Raw genomic sequence first — 24,605 nt, 5'->3', positions numbered from 1 at the left:
GTAACTGATCTGCAGGCCCCCAGCCTTGCCATCATCTCAATATTTTCTTCATCTTCAGGGACCAGCAGGTGAACAAGGACCCAGAGGTGATCGTGGTGACAAAGGTGAAAAAGTGAGTTGAGAAATGCTCCCCGACCCCCCGTGGGCCCCCCCCCGGTCCTCTGAGCATCTCCCCCCTCCCCCCATGTGCGTGACCACCCCCTCAGCGACAGCCCGTGGCTGGGTGGTTCTTGCATCAGCCCTGCTTCACTTGGGTGCCCCTTTCTCTTTCTGCCAAGGGTGCCCCTGGACCTCGTGGCAGAGATGGAGAGCCTGGGACCCCTGGCAATCCTGGCCCCCCTGGTCCGCCTGGCCCCCCTGGCCCCCCTGGCCTTGGTGGAGTAAGTATCCCTCTGTCCCTTCCCTTCAGGCTACCCTTCCAGAGCTGTGGCTTCTAAATTGCTACTCACACTTACCTGGCCGGCTCCCACAGCCTGTCCACGGGCTTCTCCCCGGGCCTGTAATTTAGTGGAGTCACGTATTAGGCCTGAGACCGTGGCGTTCAGGGATGGCTTTTTTCCCTCACCGGGTTTCTGCAAAGAAAGTCTTCAGTCACCTGGCTTCCAGGCGTCTGTCCTGTGCGGTTGGTTCCTGGGCGTGGGCGTGGGGCCGAGGGAGAGGATGCCTGGGCTCCTGTAGTTACCTGGAAGAAGAGTGACCACTGTCCTCGGAAGACATTTAATCCCGGTCCTTGCGAGGTCCATTCCAAGCAACTATTCATTCTCATGAAAGAGCCCCACTTAGTGAAGGTGTGTGGCGAAAGTCATTTTTGGAATTAAGCCAGTCAACGGATTGTATTATTGTCCAGTTTTTGCACGTTTGCCGTTTTGCTGCTTGCTAGGTTACAAGTTCTTAAACTTAAGTGGCTTGCAGATGCCTACGCCTTCCCTTGCTGAAATATTTTAAGGCTGTTGATTTTAGTCTTTTGCCGGGCATTAAATCCCTGGGAATTAAATTAAAAAAACAAACTTTAAAGTGATATTTTAGTTCTATTTCTCAATGTAGGTTGAACAATGTATTTACTATTTTAGAATTTAAAAAATAATTCTGTGCAATGAAATGCGGGTAACTGATATTCCTCCAAATAGCATTTTATCTTCCAGGGAAATGATTATGCCACTGGCATCTCGTAACACATTTCCAGAACGATTTTTCAGGAATCATTGGCAATTCTGTTCAATGCTAGGTTAGTCTCCAACAATTAGAGTTTATCTAAAATAGAGGGCTTTTTTCCCCCCTATCCCGATTTATAGCTTACCTAGTCGAGAAGGATCAACCTCGGGCCTCTCAAGCGCCTAACGTTGTTGGGTTTATTTGCAGAACTTTGCTGCCCAGATGGCTGGAGGATTTGACGAGAAGGCTGGTGGCGCCCAGATGGGAGTGATGCAAGGGCCGATGGTAAGGAAAGACACCAGTTTTTTTGCAGCCAAAATGGCAGGAGGTGGCCCTTAGCAGAGCCAGAGAATCTGACAACCTCACGTTACAGATAATTGCTTAGAGCAGCTCTTCTCCATCAGTTATGTAACCTCCCATGGGGTTAGCCCCAAGCATTTGGTTTTTAATGGTGATGGATGCCAGTTCTAATGACGCGCTGGAGTGACCAAGAAGAATGAGGATGGAGAGACACATCTAGGCTGAAGCTGGAAGGCCAGCCGCTATTGCTCTTGGAATGAGAACTGAAGAATGCAGATAGCAGCCACTGTCCTCCAGCACCCACAGGACTTCCAGCAGGAAATCTCAGGCCTGCAGCTCCGGCTTGGCACAAGCTAAATGAAACTCAGACTTTAGTAAACATGGCTGTGGTCCAGGAGAAAGCAAGGCCAGCCTCTCTATCCAAATGGTGCCTATAAATAAATAGATTGTTGCGTGGGGAGTGGGAAATGAGAAGGAGCAGCCACTGTAGGGCCCCTGCCCACAGAGTAACTGTCTGTCCTTTGTCTGGGCCCCTGGCTGGGAGGCGGGGGCGTGCTGGCGGCTACTGGTGAAGCGTTTCCAGTGAACCCCCTCCTCTTCTGTTTGCCGCAGGGCCCCATGGGACCTCGGGGACCTCCAGGCCCTGCTGGTGCTCCCGTAAGTACTGGGTCTTTCCTCTCTGTGGCAGTGGAGACGCGTTCAAGCGTTCACGTGTCAGTTTGTGGGCTTAACCTGGTGTCCTCATGTTACTTTTTAGGGACCTCAAGGATTTCAGGGCAACCCTGGTGAACCCGGGGAACCCGGTGTCTCCGTGAGTACCTGCATGGGCCCTGCCCTCCCCCTGGTGGGGAGGGTGTCTCCGCCAATGTACCACGCAGACCCCAAGGACTGCCCAGAGCTTTCCCAGTGGAGGGCCCTGAGACGCCACTTCTTAGCTCTGCCGGGATCTCTCCCAGAGAAGCCCAGGTGGCAAGGACCACCAGAGCTCTGTCACAACAGTCCCCTTTCTGGGTCACCCTTGGCCTGTGCTGCCTGCTGCCTTCCAGTATGATCAGCCCTGCACTCTTGCTTTCTCTCAGCACAAAGTGGGCTTCCCCACCCCCACCCCCATCTTTCTTCCTTGTGCAAGAACTTAGATTCCAAAGGCTACAATCCCGAAGTTTTGTCCGCTGATTAGGTACCGTCCCCCTCCAACCATCTCTTAAACTTTCTTACTTCGTTTGTAGGGTCCCATGGGTCCTCGTGGTCCTCCTGGACCCCCTGGAAAACCTGGTGATGATGTGAGTGTCCCTGAGTAGTCGAATGAGTTGCTGCGTCCTGTGAAAGGGTGTGGGGAGGTTGTGCGTACGGGGGCAGTGATGTGGAAGCGCCCTCAGCCTGACCCAGGCTGGATGTGTCCTTAGGGGCAGGGCTGGTCAATCAGAGCCACAGACTGTGTCTACCGTCTACATTCCCACTTGCAGCTCAGCTTACGAGAGCCTGGGAACTGCTTTGGACCCATTGGGAAGGGAAATGATTAAAACATCATTAGCTCCAGGAAGGGAAATTGAGAAACGGGAGAAAGAGAGGGAAAACACAGGGGAAAGATGTTGAGAAGGGAAAACAAAAGGAAGACAGCTCAACAGCCTAACATTATCTTAATTGTAAATGAGCTAGGAAAAGCGCAGCCTGAGTCAGGGTGTTGGCAAAGGATGCAAACGAAGTGAAGAGATAAGAGTTGGCTCTCGAGCTATTCTTATGAATCACATTAGACAGTGAAAGTCTCCCCTGGTAAGGTAGCCTAGCCCAGTCTGCAGAGCCTCGGAGGGGAGAGAGGAGAGCCCCCTGGGGAAGCTGCAGGCTGGTTGGGATGGAGGAGCTTGCCCATCCGATGTGCAGCTGTCCGAAAGAATACATCATGACCCAGGAAAGGCATTCAAAGATTCGGGAATCCCAAGGAGGTGGGGGAGATGAATAAGCAGGTGGGCTAAAGGCATAGGGGGAGAGACGCGATCTGGAGCGTGCCCACTCTGCTAACTTGTCTTCTGGGGAAGCTGAAACACATCTCTCTCCCTTCAGGGCGAAGCTGGAAAGCCTGGAAAGTCTGGTGAAAGAGGCCCCCCTGGCCCTCAGGTAAAGCACCCCCCCTTTCCCAGCCTCAAACCTTGTTCCGAGTCTCCCTCCTTTGCAGCTGAGGCAGTGACCTCACACCCAGCGCGTCTAGTTCAGCTCGCTCACTTCTAGAACGGAATTCCAACAGCCCCTACATACCTCCGCCCTCATGCTGATGTGTAGGATCCTCACCCAGGCCCATGGGGCGGGGGGATGCTGGGCAGCTGTTGTTTACACCCATTTTGCATAGGATGGGGCGAGGCGTAGTAAGGGGGGCTCTGGGATCTACTGCAAGAGCTGTCTAAGTGCTGGGCTCCTGACTGCCCTGCTGGCCTGAGGGAGCTGGCTCCGGAAGGTTCTCTAGCAGAGCAGGGCAGCCTTGACTCAGCCCTCTGCGCTGCGCCTTGAACATCTCCTCTCTGCACTGCAGGGTGCTCGAGGCTTCCCAGGAACCCCAGGCCTTCCTGGTGTCAAGGGTCACAGAGTAAGTATCATGGACGAGGGTGTTGGAAGGAAGTTATTGCCCAGGGGAGAGAAAAGCACTTGGGGGCATGGATCTTCTTAATAGGGTTTCCCAGAAATGTGATGGAACGTTTTCTCTTGTCCTCTAGGGCTACCCAGGTCTAGATGGTGCTAAGGGAGAAGCTGGTGCTCCAGGTGTGAAGGTAAGGACCGAGGAGCACATGGGAATGGGGGACAGAGGGAGATGATGAGGCTCCTTTCTTTCCAGTCAAGGAGATGCTATTGAACCAGTGAGTTAGCACGTCAGGTCAGCTTTGGTTGGGAACAACCAGTCCTACATCCTGCTGGAAGAACGGCAGGCTGGGAGAGCTCAGGGAGTTGTCCCTGGCAGAACTGAAGTTTGGGGGGTCTCGGTGCTAGCTGAGTTGACCAGAGCTTTTGGCTTCTTCCTTGGGAGTTTTCTGGGGGCTGCCAACGGGGACCTGCTCACTGACCCTGTGCATCTTTTTCCCAGGGAGAGAGTGGTTCACCGGGTGAGAATGGTTCTCCAGGCCCAATGGTGAGTATGAATATCACCCCCTGGGAGGGCCTCCAGACACTCTTCAGGCAGCTCCTAAAGCCTAGCAGATGGCTCTGCTATATAAACTGCTCCCTTCAGGCAAAGTAGTTATTCAGCTTTGCAGATCTGATCTGATTATGATTAGATCGAAAAGGTAAATTTATCGAATAGATGATTTGTTCAAGTTGCCCCAGCATTTCCTTGACATAGCCCTATGTTAAGATGTGTTTCAGTTTTAAGAAAATTCCGTTTCTTCTCAACATTTTGGGGGGTTCATCTGTGGCACAAAGTGGGACGTGCCGGCGACAAGGCTCCCAGGAGCAACAGGAGCATTGGTGGTTCTACCTGGGCAGAAACACCTTTGATGTGATGTGGGGAGACCTAGACGAGCTAGGAAGGCAGGCTCAGGGGCAGCCACACCTTTGCCTCCTGGGCATGCGCGTGCTCCCCGCTCTTGTGTCTGGGGAGGACTGGCAGAGTGTCACTGAGCCAGCTCATGCTTGTGTTGTTCTGGCGTGTTCCAGGGTCCCCGCGGCCTGCCTGGTGAGCGAGGACGAACTGGCCCTGCTGGTGCTGCAGTGAGTAACGACAAGGCCAAAGCCACCATTTGGCCCATACTTTGGAGTTTACAAGACACTTTCGTATAGGGCTATCCTTGACCTTCCAAACAACCCTGGGAGGGGTAGAGCGTATTGTCATCCTGCAGGGATGGATTCTGAGTGTGCCTGTCAGGAATTCCCAGGCCCGGTCTGCACAGTTGAAGGACTGGGGTGGACTGTGGAAGGGTTGGTTGGTGGGGGCGGGGCTGTCCCTTAGCAGCTGGGATTATTCAGGTCATCCCCTCACAGCCCCCACGCATTCCCAGTCAGTCCAGTTTGAAGTTATGGACAGACTTCAACTGGCTACGGTGCCGTGCTACTTTCTGGTTGTTGAGATGATGCTCTCGGAGAGTGTTAACGGTCTTGCGTCACCTCATGGGGCCTTTATACTTGACATTGCTGCTGTGACTGGCAGTACCACGTGACGTATGTGGCCTCCGTGGCTCAGGCACTTCCTAGGGTCAATACCTCATGTGCTTCATCTCATCTAATCTTCCCTCAAATCCTGTGCAGTAGATTCTACTATTCTCCCCATTTTATTTTTTTAAGGATTTTATTTATTTGAGAGAGCGAGCATGAGCAGGGGGAGGGGGAGGGGCAGAGAGAGAGGAAGGGACAGGCTTCCCGCTGAGCAGGGAGCCCAACCCCACCAGAGGCAGAACTCGATCCCAGGACCCTGAGATCATGACCTGAGCTGAAGGCGGATGCTTAACCGACTAAGCCACCCAGGCCGCCCCTATTCTCCCCATTTTAGAGAAGAAGAAACTGAGGCCCAGAAGGGTTAAATCGCTTAAGGCCATGCTCAGCAGCCTCAGAGTCTGGTGGCCTCTTGTTGATGGGGGCAGGGAAGGGCATGGGGATCTGCAGGGGATTTGCAGCCAGAGGAGCGTGCAGGTGTTTAGCTCTGACCCCTCAGCGGTACAGAGCCCTTGCAGGCGCTCAGTCAGGCGAGTGATGTGATGAAAGCTGTGTTTAAGAAAGGTTATGCTTTCTGTTGAGCTCATACCCCAGCCACCCAAGCGCCGAGGCCGCTCCTCACAGGCCCTTGTGAGGCTGGCCTAAAGAAATCAGCTTCACTCACTCTGCTGCTTTCCAGATAATGTATCTGTTTGGCAGAAATTTCCCTCAAAAGCAGATCAGTGACATAACAGGCAGCCTTGACCCCCATTTGTCAGCCAGGGGCTGCTGAAGGGCTTTGTCCTGGAGTCACTTTGTGTGAGGGGATTAGAGAGGGCTGGGGCTGCCAAGGAACACTGCTATTTCGGCGGATTATTTGGACCTGGCTTGTGGCTTTTTGGCCAGGCTTGAAGCCACAGTGGTTGCACCCTGTGAGGGGCAAAGATGAGCTGCATCCCTCTTCTTCCTCCTTCCTGGCCACAGCAGGCCCTGCTTCCTGCTCCTCCTTGCTGGTTCCTGTCCCCACAGTAGTCCGGCTGGCAGGCCTTGCGTAGGATTTGGCATAGAAAGTTGACAACGTCACATAGTTCCAAGAGCAGGCCTGCTGTCAAGGCTGAGCCCGGGACTGGGCTGGGTTGGCCTCTGCCCACTGTGGTCACGTGCCCCCTTGGGCCAGACGGTGCCCTCTCCCAGCTGTGCTGCAGGCAGAGCCTCGGATGCCAGCCCAGCGCAGGCCTCCTGGAGCAATGCTCAGCTCCCCTTTGCTCATGCTGGGCCCCACGCCTCTCCTCTGGCCAACCTCTGGAGGGAGGGTGCTCCAGAGTTTCCCGAAGCAGCCAGCCTGGCCCAGAAGGGACTCTGGCCAATGCTGAGGCTTTATGTGCCCTCTCACGTTTTTTTCTGTCCAGTCTCCCTCTTGTTTTCCTGTTTAATGCCCATCTGGAGAGTCTCCGTCAGGAGAAATGGACCATATAGCCAGGAGGAAGATTTGAGTCTTTTTAAAAACCTGAGCTCCTCCAAAAGCATCCTTCTTCTTCAGCACCCCAGAAAAGGTAGAGGCAGGAAGGCGGGGCTCACCTTGGGAAAGGTCGCTTTCTGGCCGGCTCTGGTCCCCTGCCAAGGACCAGGGTCCAGGCCTAGCTCCGCGCGGCCTAATGGTTCCTGGAGTTTGGGTAAAATTTCCCTAGGTCCTGAAGGGCTTTGAGAGAGAAACTGGGGAATGCTCACCACAAACCTGGGGGGAAAACCCTCAAAACTAGTCCTAGGGGCTCCTGGGTGGCTTAGTTGGCTAAGCGTCTGACTCTTGGTTTTGGCTCCGGCCATGATCTTATGGGTCATGAGATCGAGCCTTATGTCAGGCTCCTCGCTGAGCAAGGAGTCTGCTTGAAGATTCTCTCCCTCTGACCCTCCCCCCACTCGCATGTGGTCTCTCTCTCTCAAATAAATAAATAAATCTTTACCAAAAAGACACACAAAAAATTAGTCCTAGAGAGAAAGAACTAGCAGCCTTGTCTTACAGTGTAAAGGACTCTCAGGGGCATGAGCTCAGATGTGGTCCTCAGGCTGTGCCCAGTGCCATGTCCCCCTCACAGGGCTTCTTCCTGGCCAGAGGCAGGCATCCTGTGCATCCTGTGGGCATCTGTGTTTCCTTAGGAACAGGGAAGGGGGTGGAGCCCAGAGGTATCCTGGACTTAACCAAGGAGAGGCCTTAACCAAGCCTTAACTAAGGAGATTAACCAAGCCCCCCCGAAAGTGTTTCCCACTGTGAGCAGGTGGGAGGAATTGAGTTAGGTTTGCTGCTTGGCTCTTTCATTTTTCTTTGGCTCAATTCACTGAGTCTTTAAGTGATAACTTGGCCTTGAAGTTGGGGATATTTGGGGTCTAAATGAAAGTTTCAGAAATGATGGAATAGCGAGGAAATCACCCAAGCTTTGCCCACTGCTGCCCGGCAGCACGCTTCCTTGCAGCCGGGAGGGGTTCCCGGCTGTTCCTTCCTGTGGGGCTGTCCTGCCCTGGCGCCCAGCCAGCCTCCCCCTCCTCCCTGGGGCCCCGGGGGGGCCCAGCGCTGCCCGAGTTTTCTGTGGGGTGGACTGCCGACAGGGGGGCCCTGGCCGTGGGGGGCTTCTCACCGTGCCTGCTTCCTTCTCCCCTCTCACAGGGAGCCCGGGGCAACGACGGCCAACCAGGCCCCGCAGGCCCTCCGGTAAGTGCCTTTCATCCGTGGTGGCTTCTCCTGAGCCCCGTTCAGCCGCACAGCGGAGCGGGCAGGGTGGGCCTTCCAAGGCGGAGGAGCAGGAACGCTTTCTCCCTGTTACCCTGTTAGTGTGTTGATAACAAGCTTTGAAGTGATGGGTCATTTTTCTCAGCCACGCTTGGGGCATTTTTTTGAGGAGGGACAGATAGGGAGGTCAAAGAATCATCTGCTTCTCACCATATACACAGTTAGATGGTTTGCCTTGGGAAGCTAGGCTCAGGGACACTGGCTGTGAGGACAGTTTTCATCCAGGGACTTTGAGCCACAAGGGAGGCAGAGTCAGATTGGTACAAAGGTGGAAAGGAGTGTGAGGTGTGGGGGTGGCTCACTCTGGGGGCTGGAGAAATACTACCCAGAAACGGCGTTCACTTTCCCCCTCCTTCCTTCCTCCAGGGTCCCGTGGGTCCTGCTGGTGGTCCTGGCTTCCCTGGTGCTCCCGGGGCCAAGGTACGTGCCCTGCCCCTTTCCCCCTGTTCTTGCTGACTGCCCCCCAGACAGGCCCCCCTTCCCTTCTGAGGAGTGTCTCCCACCCCCACCCACTGCTGCTCCCCACGGAGGCAAGGAAGGGCCAGGCGTTTCACAGCCCCCAGCTGGAAGGGAAAGTGAGCCATGCAGAGCTGGGGGTACAGTTCCAGCTTGAGATTGGGGGGGAGGCAGAAAATGACGGGGAGATCTGGGAGGGAGCAGAAGACCAGGACCCGAAGGGAAGAAGGCAAAGCCCCGCAGTCTCTAGACCCAAAGGAGAGCCGGAGGACCGGGGCAGGGAGATGGCTCCGAGCTTCCCCTGGGCCCTGCTTCAGCTGGGGGGCTCCGCGCGGCCCAGCAGTGGTAACAGTGCTTCCGAGGATTAATAGGGGCCAGGGGGAGGCCAGCCGGTTCAGGGAAAGGCCCCCGTGGCCCAAGCGGAGATTCCGGTGCACACGTTCCCTGGGAATTCTCTCCCGAGATGAATAAGGAGCCTCCGTGTGGTCACGGCATCAGGTTGCCTTTCCCCTCCCGGGGGTTTCCGTGGCAACCAGACAGTGTCTGAGGCCCCCGGGAGCTGGGTGAAGGAGACCCATTGTGAAGAGGGACAGCAGAAGGTGAGGGGGCCTGACCTTTAGAAATAATAACTACAAAAGTGAAGCGAGAGTGCTCTGAGGAGAAACCTGAGCAGGCTCTGCCCGGCCTCCGGCTCGGCGGCCCTCCCCAGGGCCCTCTGCGGGCCACACAGCCCAGAGCCCAGCCGCTTGTGCCTTTCAGGAATAAAGGGAAAGTACAAGCAGAGGCCATTTTGGGGGGTTGTGGGGGCTGCCAGAAGCCGAGGCGAATCGGGCCGTGGCCCCAGCTCGCTTTTGCCCTGGCTGCCTGGCTCGCTTCAAGCCTACCTGGGCCACAGCCTGATATGAGTGGAGGGGTGCCGAGAGCTGAGCTGTCCCAGGGCCTCCATTTCCTCAGGAAAAGCACTAGGTGGACGGGGCCGGGGGGGGGGGGGTAGGTAAAGCCTGCCCACCTCGGTTGCCCGTCCATCAGCCCACGGTGCTGCCCGCTGCGGGCAGGACCCCCCAGCAGGGCCTTCCCGAGGGGCGCTGATGGGGCCCACGGAGGCGTGCATCTGCTGCAGGGGGTTACGGTGTCGAGGGGACATGGAGAGCGCAGGAGGCGGGAGGACGAGGTCATCGGGTCGGTGCATGTGGGAACATGCGGGGAACACGCCTGCACACGGTGGGTGCATGTGTGTCTCCGCTTGCTGGCGCGTGCCTGTGGCTGGCCCGTGAGAGGTCTGTGCCCCCCGTCTTCTCATTCCATCCCTCCGTCTCTGCCCAGGGTGAGGCTGGCCCCACTGGTGCTCGCGGTCCCGAAGGTGCTCAAGGTCCTCGCGGTGAACCTGGTACTCCTGGGTCCCCTGGGCCGGCCGGTGCCTCTGTAAGTGCAGCTTCCCTTTGGCCTGAAGCACCTGGGGTCTGTGGCCCTGGGTGCCCTTGACTCTGTCTACCTCTGAGAGAAGTGGGGCCCCAAGCAGAACCCCACCCACCAAACCTTCATTTTGGCCCAGCACTTGCATCCTGAGCTCTAGGGACACCTCTCCCTCCAGCCCCGTCCTCCCCTTGAAACATCCAGCAGGACCATGTCTGCAATGGACAGCCCTTGGATCTGCAGTCGGGGAGGGCTGGGAGGCGGCTGGGGCTTATTCTTTGCTGCTTAGTTTATAATGACACCATCTTCTTTTTCAGGGTAACCCCGGAACCGATGGAATTCCTGGAGCCAAAGGATCTGCTGTGAGTGTGGCCCTGGGACTTGGCTCGTGCAGGTGGGTCAGTCCCTCCTTGCTCCGTTTCCTGATGCCCCTCTCTTCTACTCATGCTGACAGGGTGCTCCTGGCATTGCCGGTGCCCCCGGCTTCCCTGGGCCCCGTGGTCCACCTGGCCCTCAAGGTGCAACTGGGCCTCTGGGCCCGAAAGGTCAGACGGTAAGGCCCAGCATGAACCCCAAGTCCCACCAATACCCCTGGAGTCAAACCCTGCCATCCCTCCTTCCTGCGCTCACTGGTGTCCTTGCCGGGGGCAGGGGGGGGAGGCGGGGGAAGGAAGGAGCTGCCTTTAAGGGTGTCTGGAGGTGGGCAGGGTCCATGGAGAGACCCTAGTGTGAGAACCTGCCTCTTTCTTTTCCCAAGGGCGAGCCTGGTATTGCTGGCTTCAAAGGTGAACAAGGCCCCAAAGGAGAACCTGTGAGTATCTGCCCGCCAGCTCTTGGGCCCAGAGCCATCCCCCAGCCCACTCCCTGCTCCTCTGTAGCCCCGTCCGCTGATCTGGGGCCTCTCAGGTTGTGCCTGGAGGAGGGGACGTAACAGGTTGAGAAGCTGATGCAGCTTAAGCTCGCATCTTTGGCTTGACCAATTTGAACAGTTTCAACTTTCCACCCTCTCTCTTCCCACTGGGCCACTTCTGCTCTCCCTGGGCCAATCCTTTATGGCCCCTCTTCCCCAGTCCCCAGCCCTAACACAATAGCGAAGGCCTCTCTCTCCACCTACCAGGCCAGGGACAGACCCAGCGCCAGAGAAGACTCACCCCGTTTCTCTTTTGTGCTGCTTCTCAGGGCCCTGCTGGCCCCCAAGGAGCCCCTGGTCCTGCTGGTGAAGAAGGCAAAAGAGGTGCCCGTGGAGAGCCTGGTGGTGCTGGGCCCGTCGGTCCCCCTGGAGAGAGAGTAAGTGGGCTGGGAGTTCCCACTTTCTGTGGGGTGTGTCCTGGGCGTGGAAGTCGTCTTTGCGGCTCTGTGTTCTGGCCAAGTCCTGTGGCCTTTCTGAGTATCCGATTCCTCTCTTCTCCACTCACTGCTGTGGGGACAGGGAGCCCTCCTTGTTTGTGCCCCCCACCCCCAGGATGGCATGAAACAGTTTGAGCTACTCCCCAGGACAGGCCCGAGAAGTTAATCTCTCGGAATCTTGCCGGCGGTGGCTACCGCCCCACAGGAATGGTGGTTTGTGGGTTGGTGGGATTGATCTCCTGCAGCGCGGCGAGGCCCTCCGTATGGCCGGGTCAGCGGCCGTTCTAACTCACTACCCGTCCCCCTTCCCCTTCCTTGTAGGGTGCTCCTGGCAACCGTGGTTTCCCAGGTCAGGATGGTCTGGCAGGTCCAAAGGTGAGTGGGGGAAGAGGGGCTGGGGTGCCTGCATTGCTGGTCAAATGGCCTCCTGCCGACTCCCTGCCTCCCCTTGTGTAGGGAGCCCCTGGAGAACGAGGGCCCAGCGGCCTTGCTGGTCCCAAAGGAGCCAATGGTGACCCTGGCCGTCCTGGAGAGCCTGGCCTTCCTGGAGCCCGGGTAAATAGCCGAGCTGCTTTTGCTCCTGACTTCCAGCTCTGAGCCAAGGCCTCGTGCCCTTCCCCCCCTGCTCCCTCCAGCCCTGTGCGGCCAGGATTGGGAGGACCTGGGGCCTTCCCTGACACCCGTCCTCTCTCTGTCTCTCTCTCTCTCTCTCTCTCTCTCTCTCCTGAACAAAGGGTCTCACTGGTCGCCCTGGTGATGCTGGTCCTCAAGGCAAAGTTGGTCCTTCTGTAAGTCTCCCGTCTGGGGTTGTTGGGAGGAGTTGGGAGGGGATCTCCCTGGGGAGGCAAGTAGGACGAGAGACGGGGGTTTGGGTGGGGGCAGCGTGTGCATTTTGAGGATTGGGGAGGGGGCAGATGGTGGGCATCAGGCCAGGTGTGGAGCTCTGAAAATGCCATCCTCGTGTGCATTTGTGCATTGGGGCCTTTCCCTGGAGAAGGACAAAGCCTGGCGTGCACTGTTAGGGGCTACGCCCCTCGTTTAAGCTGCACCTTGTCGCTGCCAGGGTCCGCGTGTGTGGTGTGGGTTGCTGGTTGAGACCTTGATCAACCCCGCATGCCGTGTGCCCGCCAGCGCAGTGGGCACTTGGTAGATGCTGGATGCGCGAATGTGGTCGGAGTGTCTACGTTCTGACTGTGGCGTCCTCTGTTTCAGGGAGCCCCCGGGGAAGATGGCCGCCCTGGTCCTCCAGGTCCTCAGGGTGCTCGTGGGCAGCCTGGCGTCATGGGTTTCCCTGGCCCCAAAGGTGCCAACGTAAGTCACAACCTGCCCTTCCGTTTCCTTGCACACGGTGCGACTTCCCTCCTCATCCCTGGAGAAAGGACCGGCTCCTGAGTAGAGTTAACCCACGGGCAGTTAGGAGCGGGAGCCCTGGTGCCATGGGCAGCTTGGGCCTCCGTGTCCTGCAGGAGTGCATGTCATCTGGGGAAACCTGGGGTTCCTGAGAGCTTCAGGGCCTCAGCCATGACATCATTCCATGGGGCAGTGCTGTCTCACTCCCGAGCACAAGACAGGGTGCAGATACTTGGCTTGAGCTCTTGCTGCCCATCAGGCCATGGCCCCAAGCCCCAGTCTCCCCAGCCTGCTCTAGGCGCCCCCCGCAAAACCCTCCCTTCATGGTCCTGCCCTCTTTCCTCCAGGGTGAACCTGGCAAGGCCGGGGAGAAGGGACTGCCTGGTGCTCCTGGTCTGAGAGTAAGTAGCCTGCCTCACTGTCTGCGTGTTGGTGCTGGCTGGACACGTGCAAGGGGAGCCCCATCCCTCAGCCTGCTCCCGGGGTCCTAGTCAGCAGTGGGGTTCCTTTGTCTGGGCCCCCGCTGCTCTGGGCCCTTTGGGAGTCCACACAGAGAGACTTCCAGCTGCTGTTGGTCAGCAGTCCAGGGAGAGGAGGAAGACTCCCATGCTGAGAAAGACTGGGAAAAGAAGGGGCCCAGGGAAAGAAGGGGGTAGAAATGGAATACGGGTGGGGGGATCATGGAGGTCTGGAATGTCTGAGCCACCAAGTGTACCTGCTCAGCGCTGGGGTCTGTGGAACTGAAGGGTGTGTGTCATGCCATCACCCTTTTCTCCCCCCTCTAGGGTCTTCCTGGCAAAGATGGTGAGACAGGTGCTGCAGGACCCCCTGGACCTGCTGTAAGTACCTGCCTAGCCTCTCCAGGTGGCCCTGTGGGCATGGGGTGGTGGCACGGAGGCCAAGGCACCTCAGGCCCACCTAGCATGATGAGGATCTGGGCTCCTCTGGGACACCAGACCTGCCCCCAGCCAGGGCAGTGTGGACGCCCCCCCTCACTGTTTCAGGGGTGCAGGTCATCGGTGGGAGAGTAGCAGGGGAAGCTTTTGTGGGCAGTGCAGGAAGGTGTCTGGGCAGCCCTCCTGCTGCCACCGCAGTCCCCTCTGGCCAAGGCTTTCCGATTCTCTGCAGCACTGGCTCAGGTCACCTTTGTTTCCCGCTGCAGGGACCTGCTGGTGAACGAGGCGAGCAGGGTGCTCCTGGGCCATCTGGGTTCCAGGTAGGTGGCTGGACTGGGCCCTCTTTTCAGTTCTTTCCATGCCCAGGGCTCTGTGGGAGCCCCATGGGTCTCCAGCCCTGCACTCGGGGAACAGGAGGGCGGTGTGTGTGTGAGTGCAGCCCCTGGTCCTACCTCGGCTGTGCGGACTCCTGGGGGGGACTGGGGGATGAGGCTTCCCTATGGTCCCCAGGGTGGGGCTCCCTGAAGGGCTGGGGCAGAGGACTCACTCCTTGGCTAATGCTTGTCACTTTGCCCTCTAGGGACTTCCTGGCCCTCCTGGTCCCCCAGGTGAAGGTGGAAAACCGGGTGACCAGGTGAGTATGGGGCTCTTTGAACCTGCAAACTGTTTAGAAGGGAAGATCTCTTCTGCTGCCCAGGAGGCAAGGGCAGGAGGGCCCCTGGGGCCCCAGGAGGCTGGGAATGTCTGGGGCCACATCCCAGCTCAGCCTCCAGGTCCAGTGAGAGGGCTGCTCCGCCCTGGCTGGGGGACAGAAAAGCTTCCCTCTCTCACATATCCTTCTTTGTTCCCCAGGGTGTCCCCGGTGAAGCTGGAGCCCCCGGCCTCGTGGGTCCCAGGGTGAGTGTCGGCCATTTCTGGTGGCCCCTCGGGCCTGCCCTCTCCCTGTGCCGTTCTACCAGTGCACTCCGTAGTGCTCTGCCCGCCACGCCCCTGCTTCTCCCGGGCCTCTGCCTGCTCTCTCTCACCTGATTGCTCCATGGTGTCTCTGCCTCAGGGCGAACGAGGTTTCCCAGGAGAACGTGGCTCTCCCGGGGCCCAGGGCCTCCAGGGTCCCCGCGGCCTCCCCGGCACTCCTGGCACGGACGGTCCCAAAGTAAGTGAGGCTGTTGGGGTTGTGGGGCCCAGCCTGGGAGGCCCTGCTGGGGGAGGCGGCGGGGGTGGGAGGGGCGGTGCAGGAGGGGCTCTGGAGGAATGAAGATAGGAGGAGGGCAGACGGAAAACAAGACGCCAAGGACGTCTGGCTGAGGAGGGGGCCTGGGCGCTGGGGTCCTGGGCAGGTGCTGCCCACCACAGACTCCCTCCCCTCCCCCCCAGGGCGCATCTGGCCCAGCTGGCCCCCCTGGGGCTCAGGGCCCTCCAGGTCTGCAGGGCATGCCGGGAGAGAGGGGAGCAGCGGGCATCGCGGGGCCCAAGGGAGACAGGGTGAGTACCGGCTTGGCTGCGCCTCCCCCACACTCAGCCCTCCCGCCTCCCTACGGCACCTGGCTAGGGAGGTCCCTTGTTAACCCTCCTGAGGACCTTGGAGACTCCTCTGGCCTTCTGTTCGCCCTCTAGTGACACCCTCCCCCCTCCCCTCCATCTCAGTCCTCTCTCTCACCCTGAACCCACAGCAGATCCTGTTGGGCCGGGGGCCGAGCTCTGCCCGGGGCCTCAGTGAGGGTGGGACTGAGCGGGAGTACCCTCCTGAGGTGGCCCGTCTGCTCTATCCCCCAGGGTGATGTTGGCGAGAAAGGCCCTGAGGGAGCCCCCGGGAAGGACGGTGGACGAGTAAGTGGATGCTGGGTGCAGGCACTCTGGCGGCCCCGTGGGTCTCCAGCCCTGCACTCGGGAGACAGGAGGGCGGTGTGTGAGTGCAGCCCCTGGTCCTACCTCGGCTGTGCGGACTGGGCAGCTCTGGGGACTCTCCCAACGAAACCGGGGCTGCAGGGTGAGAGGGCGTTCTGGGGGCTGGGGAGGGTGCGCCAGGGTCCACCGGGTGTGAGGTCCTAGACTCCCTGCTGGGCTCCAAGTCCTGGTCAACTCTTCTGTCTCCCTCACCTTTGTCTCTTCTCCCCAGGGCCTGACTGGTCCCATTGGCCCCCCTGGGCCCGCTGGTGCCAACGGTGAGAAGGTGAGCTCCTCTCTCTGGCTCGCCTCCCCCATCATGCTAAAGACTGCGGTCTCTCCTCCTCACTCAACACCTGGCACCCTCCTGCCCATGGGGGGCTGCAAGCAGTGAGGGGCGGGAATCTTCTTAAGAGCAGAGTCTCTGGCTGTGTGCCCTGGGCAGCGGAGCCACTGTGGGGAGCGGGGCGGGCGGTAGACCTGCGCTCAGCAGAGGCCCCAGGAAGGCGGGCCTGAAGCAACAAGGAGAAAACAGGCCCTCCCTTGTGAGGCCTCCTGAATGCACTTGGCTCTTGAAGGGCTCCACCCGGACCCCCATCCCTTATCCATGGCTCTTGTCCCCCTTCCCGACCTTAGGGAGAAGTTGGGCCTCCTGGTCCTGCAGGAACTGCTGGTGCTCGCGGCGCCCCAGTGAGTATCTGCCCCCGAACCCGGCCCTCAGCCTGGCCCTTTGGGGTGTGGGGGTGCGAGGAGGGATGAGAAAGGAAGGGAGAAGCCCTGTCCTCCCCATGGTGTGGTCAAGGTGGAGGGCCTTCAGGTTGCTAGATCCTCTGGCCAAGAGAGGCTTTCTGACTTGGGTCCCTTGTCTTTAGGACAGGGCTTCCCGGAGGCTACTTTTGGGGGTCCTCCCTCTGGGGAGGCTGGGCAAGGGCGGGGCCAGAGGGCTCTGGCTTACCAGAGGGGAGAGAAGCAGATGGCCGTGGGGCCTTACCTCTCCTGGGCCTCTTCTCTCACAGGGTGAACGCGGAGAGACCGGACCCCCCGGGCCCGCTGGATTCGCAGGGCCTCCCGTGAGTGTCCACCCTCCTTCCCAGCCCTCCACTCAGGTCAGCTCGAAGCCTGGCGGCACCTTCCAGCCTTTGGGTGCGGGAGGGACAGAATTTAAAGAAGACGGGAGTGGTCTCTTCCTTCTCCCCTTGCACCTCCACACTGACCTCGCAGACCCATCTTAGAGCAGCCTTCAGGCCAGGGTGGACACACACTCCCTCACCCACCCACCCAGAGCCTCTGGCCCTTTTGGAAGAACCTGGAGTATTTGGCTTGACTCTCATTCCTCCACCTCCTCCTCCCTGGGACAGGGTGCTGATGGCCAGCCAGGTGCCAAGGGCGAGCAAGGAGAGGCTGGCCAGAAAGGTGATGCTGGTGCCCCAGGTCCTCAGGGCCCCTCTGGAGCTCCTGGGCCTCAGGTGAGTAGCAGGGAGCTCCCCCAGGAACTGTTCCCATGGGGCAGGGATGCCTGGGTGCCAGGTGAGGAGCGCAGACAGGTAGAGAATGGACAGCAGGCCTGTGGTGTGTAGTCCCCCCCCGCCCCCCGAGTTTCAGCCTCTCGGTCTGGCAGAGGCCGCCCCAGCCACAGAAAGGAGAGGCTATGGGGAGGAAGCTCTACTCAGGGACAAAGGTTCTGAAGTAGCTAAATTGACTTTCATTGTCTTGGGGGTGGGGGGTGGGGCCAGCAGACAGACACAGGTGGCAGGCTGAGGACAGAGAGCCTGAGACAGAGTACACAGGCTCCGGGGGAGGGACTGGGGAGACGTTGGCCCAGCTCTGCAGATGCCCGATGGGCCTTTCCTTCCTGAGGTTTCCTAGCACGTGAGTCTCTCGTGGCAGGGGTGGCAGGCCCCTCTGTGATGGCTTCTCCAGGCTGGGATTTTAGTGCCAAGAAGGTTACATCTTTGAAAACCTAGCTCTTGGGAGTCCATTTTGGGGGGGAGGGGCTCAAAAAGGCCCTATGCCCAGAAGCCCATAGCCCTCCTCTGGGTGACCGGACCTCACTGTGTCCCTCCCTCCTTCCTTCCCAGGGTCCTACTGGTGTGACTGGTCCTAAAGGAGCCCGAGGTGCTCAAGGCCCCCCGGTGAGTGAGGTCCCCTTTCCCACCAGGTGGGGTGGAGGGTACTGTGGGGGCGGCAGGTTCTCGTGCCTTCACTCTGGCCTCAGCTCACGAAGAAGGCCTGGCCAGAGGCTCCCAAGCTGGTGTTCTGGGATCGACTCGCCTCCTTCTTTCCCAGCATTGCTTTTGCCCCTAGCCTAAGCCCAGCCCACAGACACGTGGGGGAGGGGGCCCCTTGCTGCTGGCGTGCCGTGGTCCTGGGACGACTCTGGCGGGGGTTTGGGGGGGGGCAGCCCCCTGCCGGAGCTGGAGGCAGGAAGCTACAACTTCCTGACCGAGGGCCAGACCCCACGGCCCCTCCCCCCTCGCTAGCTCTCCTTGCCCCTTTCGGCACCGGCCTCGGAGACCACCGCCCCCCTTGGACTCACGGCTGCTCTTCCCCTCACACAGGGAGCCACCGGATTCCCTGGAGCTGCTGGCCGCGTCGGACCCCCAGGCTCCAATGTAAGTGACATCCCGGGCTGGTTCCTCCCACCCTCCTGGCAAGAGAGGCACAGACGGCTGGAGTCTGGCACCCCAACAGGCTGGCTCCCATCCCTTCGGACCCATCCCCCGCCCGCCCCCACCCCCCACCTCCCCCACCCCTCCACCCCCCGGACGAGTAGTAGTTAACTGATCCCAGGGACCTGTTCTCCTCGCAAACAGCTGGGAGCAGGGGCTGTGGCCCTCTTGTTGGCCAAGTGCAACCCTCCCTGCTGACTTGGGCTTGAACCCTCAGACTTCTGGCTCAGGGGGCCAGATAGGCCGGCACAATTGCCTTGCCCCGTTTCTTGAGCACGTCCTGTGTTCCCAGCCTGTACAAATTCTGCATCTCACCCCTCGGGAGTTTGCCGTGGAGGGAGGAGAGGTGGTGGAAAGTCACCCAGCTGACCGCCCCCGAGTGCAGAGAGTCAGACGGGCCAGGTTTGAGCGGTTCCTCGAGAAGAGTGGGATCGAGCCGAGAGGAAGCCGGCAGGAGGAAGCAGTAGATCAGAAAAGGCAAATGCAGGACTGGAGAAGGCAGGGCTGGCTGCTCACAGCTCCCCCAGGGGAGAGAGAGGATGGAAGAGGTGCACCGGGGCGGGGGTCAGGCTGTCCTTCCTGTGGACGGAGCCCCGGTCCCTGGGGCCACAGCAGCTTTGGCGGCCTGGATGGAGCAGGGTGAGAGGAATTCTCATTTCTTGCATTTGCTCTTCTAGGGAAACCCTGGACCCCCGGGGCCCCCTGGTCCTTCTGGAAAAGATGGTCCCAAAGGCGCTCGAGGAGACAGTGGCCCCCCTGGCCGTGCCGGTGACCCCGGTCTCCAAGGTCCTGCCGGACCCCCTGGCGAGAAGGGGGAGCCTGGAGAGGATGGACCCTCTGTGAGTCCCTCACGGGCCTGGGCCAGGGGGGTCTTCGGAGCTCACAGAGCCCACAGTGGAAGGGGCCGCTCGGGAGGGGACGCTGTTGCGGCGGGGAGAGGGCTGGGGCCAGCGAGCGAGTGGAGGGGACGCTGTTGGGGCATGGCTGGCTGGGCCTTTTGAGCTCCGAGCTCACGCTCTCACCCCTGCCTCCCCTCTCTTAGGGCCCTGATGGTCCCCCAGGTCCCCAAGGTCTGGCTGGTCAGAGGGGCATCGTCGGTCTACCTGGGCAGCGTGGTGAGAGAGGATTTCCTGGCCTGCCTGGCCCATCGGTGAGTGAAGCATGCCCCTTCCTCTGTGGGGAGCCAGGCCCAGTCTGGCTCCGGCCGGGGCTCTGCATGCCATGCTCTTGGTGCGGTGGTCCAGCCTCCGCAGAAACACTGCCGCCCTCTGAGGCTTCCACCCACTCCGCACCCTCCGAACTCTTCCCTCTGTCAGCCCTTTCTCTGGAAAGGCTCAGCCGGTCTGGGGCTGGGATTCTTAGGTGTGCACACTCATTGTCCCTGTTGCTGTCCTTCCAGGGTGAGCCCGGCAAGCAGGGAGCTCCTGGTGCATCTGGAGACCGAGGTCCTCCCGGTCCCGTGGGTCCTCCTGGCCTGACCGGTCCTGCTGGCGAACCTGGACGAGAGGTGAGCAGCGGGACCCGTGGTGGGTGGCCCTTACCAGGGCGAGGCAGGCCGGCCCAGTCCTGGTGCCCCGGGGGAGGGGAAGGCAGGGCGGGCTGATAGGCCCAAGCGGCCTGCCGGCTGGGATGGGGCGGTTGTGATGGGGGAAGGAGGGCACGGGGAGGAAGGCAGAAGGAAGCTTGGGGGAGCTTCCAGAGCTGGAGCTGGATGGAAGGGTGCAAGCCTGGGGCTCCTGAGGGCAAGGTGGACGAGCAAGGTGGGAGCCGGGCAGGGGCGGCTGTCATGGCATCCTGTCTCTCCTTTCCCAGGGAAGCCCTGGTGCTGACGGCCCCCCTGGCAGAGATGGCGCGGCTGGAGTCAAGGTGAATATCTGGGTGTCTCTGTGTGCAGTGGGACAGGGAGGACATTCTGTCGGGCCTAACAGCTCGGCCTGAGGTGGCAGGTTGGGGTCAGAGTTCTTGTCTCAGTTGGGAAGGACATTTTCTCTAGGTCTCTTCTGGAACATTCCTTTCTAAGCCTGAGACCTCTCTCCTGACAGGGTGATCGTGGTGAGACCGGTGCCGTGGGTGCCCCTGGAGCCCCCGGGGCCCCTGGCTCTCCCGGCCCCGCCGGCCCGACTGGAAAGCAGGGAGACCGAGGAGAAGCTGTGAGTAGCCTTAATTCAGTGAAAGCTGGGAGTGCAGGAGGGTGGCCAAGTGAGCTGGGAGCTCACCCGCCGTCGGCCTGGTCCCGGGGCCCTGGCGGTCTCTGGGCCGCGGGAGCAACGACCCCGGGGCCCAGCCCGGCACAGATGCAGGGGAGGGCCTTCCCCGTCCTGGCTTTGCTCTGACACTGCCCCGCACTCCCCCTCACAGGGTGCACAAGGCCCCATGGGTCCCGCAGGACCGGCAGGAGCCCGGGGAATCCCAGTGAGTATCTGCGTGTCCTCTGTGGGGTTCCCAACAGGGGCAGGTTTGGAGGGCAGTGGGGACCCTTTGGAGCCCGGGACTCTGTGGGTCCAGGTGAGGCCAGCAGCATGCTCTTGCCCTGGCCAACCTGACCCGGCCTGTGTCTGTCTCGGTCCCAGGGCCCTCAAGGCCCCCGGGGTGACAAAGGAGAAGCTGGGGAAGCCGGCGAGAGGGGACTGAAGGGACACCGTGGCTTCACCGGTCTGCAGGGTCTGCCTGGCCCTCCCGTGAGTGTTGCCATCTCTGCCGGGCTCCCCGGGGCCTCCCGTTGCTCAGAGCCCACTCGGGTATCCCGGGCTGCTAAGTCAACTTGGGATCCTCCTAGGAAATTTCCAGGACTTGCTCCTCCCTCTGACCCTGAGGAAGTGGGAAGGGAACGGGAGTGGGACATGTCATATGCATATTCAAGAGGGCCTCCCACTCTGGAAGATGGGGCCCGGTCCGTGCTGACCTCTGATCTTCGCCTCTTCCTTTTGCACAGGGTCCTTCTGGAGACCAAGGTGCTTCTGGTCCTGCTGGTCCTTCTGGCCCTAGAGTGAGTGAGCTGGAGTGAGCCCTTCCTCGGCGGGGGGGAAGCCTCAGGCTCAGGGGGCCTCACCCCGCAGTGGAGGTAGGACTGGCTCAGGACGACCGGGCCCAGAGAAACACCTGAGCCCACAGGCTGGGTGAACCTGACAACAGTCCCCGGCTGTCAGATGGGCCCCCTGGGAATGGGTTTGACAAGGAGGAGCTTAGGATGGTAGGAGAGCCGCGAGGCAGCGACTGGGCTGGGCTCTGGGACAGAGAAGCATGAAGCTGTGGGGCTTCATGTCAGGACGGCCCCCTAAGCGGCCACTCCTGACCGCCCCTTCAGTGATGGCTCTTCTCTCCTGGCCTGCAGGGTCCTCCTGGCCCCGTCGGTCCCTCCGGCAAGGATGGTGCTAATGGGATCCCTGGCCCCATCGGACCCCCTGGTCCCCGTGGACGTTCAGGCGAAACTGGCCCTGCGGTAAGTGTCCTGACTCCTTCCCCGCGGTCCGGCCTGTCCCCAGCACCCGGGAGGCTCGCGTGCTTTGGGGCCAAGGGCCTCTTTCAGGGCATCAGCCTGCCGCCAATGATGATGGCATCCTTCATCCTGGGTCTTCCCAGGAGGTTCAAAGGGCCCATGCTTGGTATTGGGACACAGAACAGAGGGTCTGATGCAGAAGTAGGGAAGGTGCTAGGGTTTTCTTGGTCCTGGCCTGCTGCACCCCTCCCCCAGCCATGGGACTGAAAGAAGACGCTCTAGTGTATTCTAGCAGGTGGGGATGTACCCAGGAGGGGCCTATCCCCACAATTCCTGGCTGATTGCTGTGTTTCCTGATGCAGGGCCCTCCTGGAAACCCCGGACCCCCTGGCCCTCCAGGTCCCCCTGGCCCCGGCATCGACATGTCTGCCTTTGCTGGCCTCGGCCAGAGAGAGAAGGGCCCCGACCCCCTGCAGTACATGCGGGCTGACCAGGCAGCTGGCGACCTGAGACAGCATGATGCCGAGGTGGACGCCACGCTCAAGTCCCTCAACAACCAGATCGAGAGCCTCCGCAGCCCTGAGGGCTCGCGCAAGAACCCTGCTCGCACCTGCCGGGACCTGAAACTCTGCCACCCTGAATGGAAGAGCGGTGAGCCTGCCGGGCACGACCCCTGGCCCCAGAGAGCAAGAAGTCAGCCCACTGGACAGGGCCCCTGCAGAACAAGGGAGGAGGCATCGCTTAGCACAGGGCAGAGCCGGGCCTGGAAGGTTCTGGCAGATGGCCACTCCTCCATCTCACAGCAGAGAAAGTCCAGCCCTGGCTCCTGTCCTGCCATGGCCACGTGGCAGACGCGACATCAGGGGAGAGCTCCGTCCACCAGACAGGCCCTGCTCCTGCCCTTTGGCTTGCACCCATGTTTAGCACTGGACTTTCCCACCTGGGTCTCCTTGCTCCTGGGTCCCTGCATCTCCCCTCCCTTTGGCCACACGTGGCCCTCACCACCTGTGCCTCTGCCCCTTGTGTCCCCCTCGGCCTTTCTGTCTCTCCCAGGCAGGCCTGGCCCTCTTGGTTGTGCCTGCCTGTCTGAGCCCCAATGGGGTGTCGCCTCCTCCCCCTGCAGGAGACTACTGGATTGACCCCAACCAGGGCTGCACCTTGGACGCCATGAAGGTTTTCTGCAACATGGAGACTGGTGAGACCTGCGTCTACCCCAACCCAGCGAACGTTCCCAAGAAGAACTGGTGGAGCAGCAAGAGCAAGGACAAGAAACATATCTGGTTTGGGGAAACCATCAATGGTGGCTTCCACGTGAGTACCTGGCTGCCCTAGGCCAGAGAGGCCGTCTTGAAGCCTTTCTCTTCTTTCTCCCTCTGAGTTGATGGCACCCCACCCATACTCTCACCCGTTTTCCTTGGGGCTGAAGAGGAAGGAAAGGGGAGGGACTGTAGTTTGAACCGTGATCCCGCTGGATGCTGCCCCTGGGCCTCACCCCGCTGTTCTCTGCCCGAACAGTTCAGCTACGGTGATGACAACCTAGCTCCCAACACGGCCAACGTCCAGATGACCTTCCTACGCCTGCTGTCCACCGAGGGCTCCCAGAATATCACCTACCACTGCAAGGACAGTATTGCTTACCTGGACGAAGCAGCCGGCAACCTCAAGAAGGCCCTGCTCATCCAGGGCTCCAATGACGTGGAGATCCGGGCTGAGGGCAACAGCCGGTTCACATACACCGTCCTGAAGGATGGCTGCACGGTGAGTCAGGCTGGCGGGAGCCTCTGGAGAGATGAGCTGCCTGAGGCCGAGGGCGGGCCCGCAGCTGGTGTCAGGCCTAAAGGGATGGATCCTCAGAGGTGTGAGCGGGAGGGGTTAGGTAGAGAAGACAGGCAGAGTGACAGGTGAGGGGGGGTGCTGTTCCATCTTCTTCCCTCCCTTGGCTCAGGGGAAAGAAGCCCTACCCAGCATGTCCAGTTACCCTTTGAGGAGTGTATCCACGTTGAGTGTGGGGGCCGGCCCCCAGGCTGGAGCGAAGAGAGGCTCGGTGTGGGGGAGGGAGCCAGGAGGGGAGGGCAGCGTGGAGGGGGCCTTTGCTGGCGAGGCCAGGAGTTGAGGTGGAGAGGGCTCTGGCAAGCCAAGGAGAGGTCGGGGGATCCCCTGAGCACGTTTTGTACTTTGTGCTCTATGAGGCTTGGCTTTGGGGTCCTGGGTGGCTGGCGCTGGACAGTGTCTCCTCTCTTTCTCCCCTAGAAACACACCGGTAAGTGGGGCAAGACTCTGATCGAGTACCGGTCGCAGAAGACCTCGCGCCTCCCCATCATTGACATTGCACCCATGGACATAGGAGGGCCTGAGCAGGAATTTGGTGTGGACATAGGGCCTGTCTGCTTCTTGTAAAAGCCCGAACCCACAAACAACACAATCCATTGCCAACCCAGAGGACCCAAGTGCTTTCCAGCCCCAGTCACTCTAGGGCTCTGCACTGAAGGGCTGATCTGACCTGATGTCCATTCATCCCACCCGCTCACAGTGTGGACTTTTTCTCCCCTCTCTTTTTAAGAGACCTGAACTGGGCAGACTGCAAAATAAAATCTCGGTGTTCTATTTATTTATTGTCTTCCTGTAAGACCTTTGGGTCGAGACAGAGGCAGGAAACTAACTGGTGTGAGTCAAACGCCCCCTGAGTGACTGTCCCCAGCCCAGGCCAGAAGAGTCCCCTTCAGGTGCCGGGCGCAGGAACTGTGTGTGTCCTACACAATGGTGCTATTCTGTGTCAAACACCTCTGTATTTTTTAAAACGTCAATTGATATTA

At 59.9% G+C, this 24,605-nt stretch overlaps 1 protein-coding gene across 2 annotated transcripts in view; it reads left to right on the top strand.

Moving 5' to 3' along the window:
* The window catches only part of COL2A1 (collagen type II alpha 1 chain), a 30,436-nt gene extending 6,127 nt beyond the window's left edge, over nucleotides 1-24,309 (top strand). For both annotated transcript variants that reach the window (XM_028123105.2, XM_088025582.1), the window contains exons 6-54: nucleotides 59-112; nucleotides 279-380; nucleotides 1,360-1,437; nucleotides 2,065-2,109; nucleotides 2,210-2,263; nucleotides 2,679-2,732; nucleotides 3,511-3,564; nucleotides 3,974-4,027; nucleotides 4,155-4,208; nucleotides 4,520-4,564; nucleotides 5,089-5,142; nucleotides 8,219-8,263; nucleotides 8,708-8,761; nucleotides 10,121-10,219; nucleotides 10,528-10,572; nucleotides 10,665-10,763; nucleotides 10,968-11,021; nucleotides 11,390-11,497; nucleotides 11,879-11,932; nucleotides 12,014-12,112; nucleotides 12,292-12,345; nucleotides 12,770-12,868; nucleotides 13,255-13,308; nucleotides 13,693-13,746; nucleotides 14,070-14,123; nucleotides 14,384-14,437; nucleotides 14,656-14,700; nucleotides 14,858-14,956; nucleotides 15,178-15,285; nucleotides 15,577-15,630; nucleotides 15,920-15,973; nucleotides 16,324-16,377; nucleotides 16,704-16,757; nucleotides 17,046-17,153; nucleotides 17,766-17,819; nucleotides 18,246-18,299; nucleotides 19,034-19,195; nucleotides 19,399-19,506; nucleotides 19,756-19,863; nucleotides 20,169-20,222; nucleotides 20,399-20,506; nucleotides 20,715-20,768; nucleotides 20,927-21,034; nucleotides 21,289-21,342; nucleotides 21,688-21,795; nucleotides 22,155-22,443; nucleotides 22,916-23,103; nucleotides 23,308-23,550; nucleotides 24,043-24,309. In XM_028123105.2, coding sequence (XP_027978906.1) covers nucleotides 59-112; nucleotides 279-380; nucleotides 1,360-1,437; nucleotides 2,065-2,109; nucleotides 2,210-2,263; nucleotides 2,679-2,732; nucleotides 3,511-3,564; nucleotides 3,974-4,027; nucleotides 4,155-4,208; nucleotides 4,520-4,564; nucleotides 5,089-5,142; nucleotides 8,219-8,263; nucleotides 8,708-8,761; nucleotides 10,121-10,219; nucleotides 10,528-10,572; nucleotides 10,665-10,763; nucleotides 10,968-11,021; nucleotides 11,390-11,497; nucleotides 11,879-11,932; nucleotides 12,014-12,112; nucleotides 12,292-12,345; nucleotides 12,770-12,868; nucleotides 13,255-13,308; nucleotides 13,693-13,746; nucleotides 14,070-14,123; nucleotides 14,384-14,437; nucleotides 14,656-14,700; nucleotides 14,858-14,956; nucleotides 15,178-15,285; nucleotides 15,577-15,630; nucleotides 15,920-15,973; nucleotides 16,324-16,377; nucleotides 16,704-16,757; nucleotides 17,046-17,153; nucleotides 17,766-17,819; nucleotides 18,246-18,299; nucleotides 19,034-19,195; nucleotides 19,399-19,506; nucleotides 19,756-19,863; nucleotides 20,169-20,222; nucleotides 20,399-20,506; nucleotides 20,715-20,768; nucleotides 20,927-21,034; nucleotides 21,289-21,342; nucleotides 21,688-21,795; nucleotides 22,155-22,443; nucleotides 22,916-23,103; nucleotides 23,308-23,550; nucleotides 24,043-24,189 — 4,089 coding nt within the window. In that variant the 3' untranslated portion in view covers nucleotides 24,190-24,309. The remainder of the gene's footprint in view (nucleotides 1-58; nucleotides 113-278; nucleotides 381-1,359; nucleotides 1,438-2,064; nucleotides 2,110-2,209; nucleotides 2,264-2,678; nucleotides 2,733-3,510; nucleotides 3,565-3,973; nucleotides 4,028-4,154; nucleotides 4,209-4,519; nucleotides 4,565-5,088; nucleotides 5,143-8,218; nucleotides 8,264-8,707; nucleotides 8,762-10,120; nucleotides 10,220-10,527; nucleotides 10,573-10,664; nucleotides 10,764-10,967; nucleotides 11,022-11,389; nucleotides 11,498-11,878; nucleotides 11,933-12,013; nucleotides 12,113-12,291; nucleotides 12,346-12,769; nucleotides 12,869-13,254; nucleotides 13,309-13,692; nucleotides 13,747-14,069; nucleotides 14,124-14,383; nucleotides 14,438-14,655; nucleotides 14,701-14,857; nucleotides 14,957-15,177; nucleotides 15,286-15,576; nucleotides 15,631-15,919; nucleotides 15,974-16,323; nucleotides 16,378-16,703; nucleotides 16,758-17,045; nucleotides 17,154-17,765; nucleotides 17,820-18,245; nucleotides 18,300-19,033; nucleotides 19,196-19,398; nucleotides 19,507-19,755; nucleotides 19,864-20,168; nucleotides 20,223-20,398; nucleotides 20,507-20,714; nucleotides 20,769-20,926; nucleotides 21,035-21,288; nucleotides 21,343-21,687; nucleotides 21,796-22,154; nucleotides 22,444-22,915; nucleotides 23,104-23,307; nucleotides 23,551-24,042) is intronic.
* Nucleotides 24,310-24,605: the final 296 nt, after the last annotated feature.

This window comes from Eumetopias jubatus, unplaced genomic scaffold (assembly GCF_037043125.1).
Source record: "Eumetopias jubatus isolate StellerSeaLion01/CBP00866 unplaced genomic scaffold, mEumJub1_p1.0 scaffold_8, whole genome shotgun sequence".
In the NCBI taxonomy this organism is placed as follows: domain Eukaryota; kingdom Metazoa; phylum Chordata; class Mammalia; order Carnivora; family Otariidae; genus Eumetopias; species Eumetopias jubatus.
Note: the sequence above shows the minus strand (reverse complement) of the source record. Positions and strands in the feature narration are given on the sequence as shown.